The sequence below is a fragment of the Centropristis striata genome, chromosome 8 (genome assembly GCF_030273125.1).
Source record: "Centropristis striata isolate RG_2023a ecotype Rhode Island chromosome 8, C.striata_1.0, whole genome shotgun sequence".
NCBI lineage: Eukaryota > Metazoa > Chordata > Actinopteri > Perciformes > Serranidae > Centropristis > Centropristis striata.
In genome coordinates, this window is record NC_081524.1 from 13,774,960 (window position 1) to 13,781,031 (window position 6,072).

The 6,072-nt window shown below is 40.7% G+C and overlaps 1 protein-coding gene across 2 annotated transcripts; it reads left to right on the plus strand.

Moving 5' to 3' along the window:
* The first annotated feature begins 968 nt into the window (after positions 1–968).
* gem (GTP binding protein overexpressed in skeletal muscle) lies at positions 969–3,728 on the plus strand. 2 transcript variants are annotated; one of them, XM_059339669.1, is made up of 4 exons: positions 969–1,736; positions 2,189–2,265; positions 2,377–2,581; positions 2,878–3,728. In XM_059339669.1, the coding sequence occupies exons 1-4, from the start codon at positions 1,382–1,384 to the stop codon at positions 3,159–3,161; spliced, it is 921 nt and encodes a 306-aa protein (XP_059195652.1). In that variant the 5' UTR covers positions 969–1,381; the 3' UTR covers positions 3,162–3,728. The 2 variants fall into 2 exon arrangements, with proteins under 2 accessions (XP_059195652.1, XP_059195650.1); XM_059339667.1 differs by having other exon boundaries at positions 2,189–2,581.
* Positions 3,729–6,072: the final 2,344 nt, after the last annotated feature.

The window sequence follows — 6,072 nt, forward strand, 5'->3', positions numbered from 1 at the left end:
AGCTTGTGGGAGGATATACAAAAGGTTTGGCCCAAGTCATACAGTTTAAAGGCAATGGTACCAAATACTAATGAAATGCATGTAAACTTCTGACTTTCAAGAAAGTAATAAAAACATTGTCTAAAAAATGATCTCTCCCATTATTCTGGCATTTAGAAATAATAAAAGAAATAAAGAAAATAATTTTGATAACCCTAATTGACCTAAAACAGGAAAAGTTTAATCTGATTTAATGACAAAGAACGTGTCTTTTTATACAGTGTAACTTCTGGTTTCAACTGTATGTGTATGTAAGTTAATATGTTATGTATGTTAATAATGGTAATAATAAGTTTACATATATAAAAATATTATTGTTGTTATATAACTGAATATAGTAAATTAACATAGGGAGAAGGGGTGGGATTTAATAAGCTTTGACTTCTTCCCACTCCTTTAAATATCTTATTAAGCCTTCGGTTGTACTAAACAACGCTGTAGGAGACACACACTCTAACTTGGTGTCCTCCTCCTCAGCTTCAATGAACTCTCATCCAAATATGGTCACTTCTGGTTCCAAAACACAAAGATGAAAACCAACAAAATGCCAGACTTCTATGTGTTATTTCTTTTCTCAAAAGTTACATACTGCATATTTAAGTAAAGCACTATAAAAATGTTTATATTCCACCTTTTAATCTGTGGTCCATATGAGTTATCACAATAACTATTAATCTTCAGAAAACCCCATTTATGTATCCTGTACAGAATATCTATTTGTTAAATTACATTCTATATCCCTGTTGCACAATTTAATACAATGTTGGTGTAAATCTAATCCGAGCAGTGGTCCATCGCCTGACAGTGTGCAAATGAGTCACAGCAGTAAACACTGATGCTCCACTTGTGTGACACACCCTCCCTCCTCCCTCCTCTTCATATAAAGAGCAGGGAAACCCCATCGAAGCATTAGAGACACTCAGATGGAGATTACAGACACAGACTGCAGCAGAGCGTTGAAGAAGACACCAGCTCCGGGATTTACCAACGCAACTTTGTTTTTAATGCGGGATGCGCAGCTTTGCAGAAAAAGTTTAATCTGTTTGAGGGAATTTACTCTGAAGTATAATTGCAGCAGAGCACATATTTATACTTCACTTTCTTTCTTTTTTAAATTTTGGGACAGAGCTTGTTCTCCCCTGTTGTCTTAAATTCATCTCTAAGAAACAAATTGACATTTTGATGCGGATAATAAGCTGTAACGGCGATTTTTAAGGAAGAAATCGACTCTTTTCACTTCCTCCAGGGGTGTTTTTTCACTAATAGAGGTTAAAGCACCTCCTCTCAATTAATCCCACCGCTGCCGGTTAATTTAGTTCATCCTAATTCCGTGGCGGGCACCATGCTGTCCAGTGTGCGCCGGCACAGCCTCCGCCTGCAGTCCGAGCTGCACCGGTGGAGCATCTGCGACCCGGGCAGCCACCTGCTCACCGACAGCCTCCTGTCCCGGGTCCCCGGCTGCATCTCCCGCTCCAAGTCCTGCACCAGCTCCGCCGGGGAGTCGAACGGGAGCCGCGGGAGCTGGTCGTCCTCAGACTCGGTCATCTCCACCAACTCTGCCGGGGAGCCGGTAGAGCCCGGGAGCCCGTACCGGGTGGTGCTGCTCGGGGCCAGCGGGGTCGGCAAGACGGCTTTTGCCAGCATCTTCGCCGGGGCAGCGGACAGCATGGACAGCGATGACTGCGAGCTCTTTGGAGGTGAGAAAATATGATAACTACAGTTAAACTTATTTCACTGTTATTACTTACAAGCAGCTCTGTCTTATTGCAAACCAAATCACTATAATGTCAAGCCATACATATCACTGTAATTTCCCAGCTTGGGATAAATAAAGTATATCTATCTATCTATCTATCTATCTATCTATCTATCTATCTATCTATCTATCTATCTATCTATCTATAAATACATGACAAAACATTCATAGTAATAATAATAACATACACAGAATAAAGTGCCACAACCTCATCCTAAAAATGTCATTATGACCTCAGTATTTATCACCATACACTTATTAATTTCCTGTCATTTTGACACTGTTGTAATGATTTTTTCATAGTTTAACATTTACACAGTGTTATCAACAAAATAGCTGTAAGTAAATGATTTTTTACTAATATAAAGTTTTTTGCTATTTGTTTTATTTCAGATGAAGTGTGTGAAAAGGAAATTGAAGTGGACGGAGAGCCTGCGTCTTTAACTCTGCTTGACACATGGGATGCAGAGGTGAGATTTAAAAAAAAAAAAAACAGCTTCACTGATTGGTGTGAATTAGAGGATGGTACTGTAGACACCTTACCTTCCATGTGTGTTTCATGTGTGCGTTTGTGTTTGCAGACTGACAACGAATGGGCTCAGGAGCACTACATGCAGACAGGTGATGCCTACCTGTTGCTGTACTCTGTGACTGACCGGGCTTCGTTCCTGCGAGCCTCAGAGCTCCGGATAACCCTGCGGCGCTTCCGTCCTGCCCAGCACACACCGATCATCCTGGTGGGGAACAAATGTGACCTGGTGCGACGCAGAGAGGTGTCAGTCAACGGTGAGGAGACACAACTTATCTTACTGATGTGTGATGACTGAGTGTATATGTGGTGAATATGGAATAGCTTGTCTACCTACACTCTTCAATGTATTTGTAATTGATTGTTTTTCTGTGTTTTTTTTGTTTGTTTGTTTTGTTTTTTGTTTTTGTTTTTAACTGTAATTATGTATATACATTGTGAAGCACATTGAGTCTGCCTTGTGCATGAAATGCGCTCTATAAATAAAGTTGAATTGAATTGAATTGAGCGTCTTTTCTACATGCAAGTACTCATCTGTCCCTTCCTGTTTCAGAGGGTCGAGCCTGTGCTGCTGTGTTCGACTGCAAGTTTATCGAAACATCCGCCGCCATGCAGCACAACGTCTGGGAGGCCTTTCACGGCATGGTGAGACAGCTGCGTCTTCGCCGAGACTCCAAGGAAGCCAACAAGCGTCGTAGGTACATAAACTCCAACACACGCCGCGAGAGCCTTCCCATGAAGGCCAAACGCTTCCTGGACAAGGTGGTGGCAAAGAACAATCCCAGTGTGGCTTTCTGGTTGAAATCTAAGTCCTGCCATGACCTCTCTGTGCTGTAGGACTCTGACAGACACTCGTTTTTAGCTCTAAACCCAACCACTGAGCAGGTGAACAAGTTACAGCCTGGAGAGCAGAATATGTGGACGTGGGCTGGAGGGACGCCTGCGTCTGGAGGGCTGAACGTTGGATGGTTCAGTCTGAGCCAGCATGGTGTACATGAGGTGTTTGCAACATTTCTGCACCGGCATCCACATGTTGCAGTCTAAACCAGACTGAGTGGATTGAGCTCAGCCTCTGTAATGGACTGGACAATCAGCAAATTAAGTTAATCTCCCTCTCACAAAGACTCTCTTTGTGTCTGTGAGGCATCAGAGGTCAGAGATCAGCTGATGGAAACCGAGAAAGGATGTGATATTTCTGTGTTTTGACATTAATATTAGCATTTTCTCTACTTTCTTCTCCTTTTGCCCTGCCAAATATGTCGTCCGTCGATCCCCCAAGTGCTAACATGACCAGTTGTAAGCTATTCATGATGAAGTATGTTACTTTGAGTTTATTTATAACGTGTAATATATCGCACCTAATGTGAATAAATAACAGATTGATGATTCAGTGTATTTTGCTACTTGTACATGTTCAGTGTTGCTTATTTAAATAAAGTGACATCATCCAGCTTTTTGTCTGTCATCTCAACCACAATAATGAGACATTAAGGGTGACTCAGCAGCTTTGACACAAAAGGGACAAACTTACAAAAAACATGGCACAATTAATCTGATAGAGATGAGTCAGGTGAACTTTAAGAGACTGTGTGTGTGTGTGTGTGTGTGTGTGTGTGTGTGTGTGTGTGTGTGTGTGTGTGTCTCACAGTGATTTGCAGATTTGGGTCACAGTGTGACATCCAACATCATGCTCGCACAATGCCTGCTTGGCTCACGAACTGCGCTTTGTTGAAAGAGCGGTAAAATATGTTGCCACGGTAACATTCAGAGAGAGTCCAGGAAGTCTGTGTGTGTTCTGTATGTTCAGTCCAGGGATTGTCAAGCAGATGGTGTTGGTGCATGTTGGCCAGAATTTCTATCACAAGACAGAGTGGCAAAGACAGATGAACCCGTCCTTTATATAACAAAGTTATCTCCGTCTGAGTTAAAGGGACAGTTCTCCCCAAAATCAAAATCACATTTTCCCCTCTTATCTCTAGTGCTATTGATCACTTGATTGGTTTGGTGTGAGTTGCAGAATGTTGGAGATATTGGTCAGATGATGTATGCACTATTTTCTTCCTAATATAGTTACATACAGTCGTGGAAAAAAGGATTAGAACACCCTTTTTCTTCAATTTCTTGTTAATTTTAATGCCTGGTGCAACTAAAGGTCAATTTGTTTGGACAAATATAATGATAACAACAAAATAGCTCATAAGAGTTTAATTTAAGAGCTGATATCTAACCATTTATCATGGTTTTCTTGAAAATAACCAAAATCATTATCAAGAAAACCATTGTCTAATATTATTTTCCATGACTGTATATAATTAGTAGTTCCCACATGGAACTTTACACAACGAGATCTGTGAATCATCTTGAGTAACTGGGTTGTAACTGGAAAGAGACATTGCTGTTGATATCTCCTACACTCTGCAGCTCACAGCTAAACAATCTATAGAGATAAATAGCACTACAAGAAAGAGGAGAAATGTGTTTTTTTCATTTTAGGGTGAACTGTTTCTTTAATGGCTTCATCTGCTGAACCATCAACGCTTCGCTCACAGGTTCTGGTGAAATATCAGGCTGTGAAATGGTGACTCACTTCACAGCCTGTTTTTCTACAGTTGCAAATCTCTTCCTTGTTTCCGAGCAGCTTCCTGCAGCATGTGAAGCTCACAGCTTAAAGCCCAGGATGGCAGCATGTGCACCAGGTTGTTTGGAACCAACCTGGTCTCACAGGAATCCGTGAAATAGCCACGGATTTGCGTAACTCAAAATCCGTGGAATAGCCACGGAATCACTCAAATTTCCGTGAAACTTGCACGGATTTCGCTACAATGCAAGTTAATGACAGTCATATCCCATGGCTATTCCAACATATAAAGTGATTATGTACATTCACTGAGTGAATATTTAGAAAATAAAACATAAATTTCTCACTAGAAATGTGATCAAAATTCATTTTTATGCAGAAACAAAGTAAAAATATTGATTTTTTCACTAAAAATAAGAGAACTGTCCGCCATGTTTTTTGTTCTGACTGCCAGGACCTTAAAAGTCACGTGACTTGGAACAAACCAATAGCCACGGGATATGACTGTCATTAACTTGCATTGTAGCGAAATCCGTGTCAGTTTCACAGAAATTTGAGTGATTCCGTGGCTATTCCACAGATTTTGAGCTAAGCGAATCCGTGGCTATTTCACGGATTCCTGTGAGACCATGTTCTTTGGAACAGAATCAAAGCTATCTTTACTTTTTTAGAGGTGGAAGAGTTTAGAGAGAGCAGAAGCTGGAATCAAACCTGCTATTTAACGGGTTTATAGTTTCTCGCCTTGACCTGCTGAATCACACCAGATGACCCCGTGGGTTTGCATTCTTATGATGCAATGGGTTGTCAGTGTGATCTGTTAGTCCTTTTGTCTACACTCACACAGCTCCTTATCAGGCGCTGCTACTAATGGAAAATCTGACAGGAAACAGTGCAGAGGTGCAGAGGTCAAAGTCTGAGGGGAAAATTAGAAACATAAATGCTGAATAGCAGATCCCTATTGAAATGTCTCCAATTATTATACCTTTTTTTGCTCTGTTGTTTTCTCTTTTTGTTCATAATTCACACACCTGCATTCTAGAAGGTACATTACAAATGTGAATAAGTTAGTTTTTTTGCAATTAAAACCCAACAACAGGTCTCAATCTCTAGGCATTTGAGGATTTCTATAAAATCAGTGACTAATATTAAGTGATAATGGCTTTGTAGTTT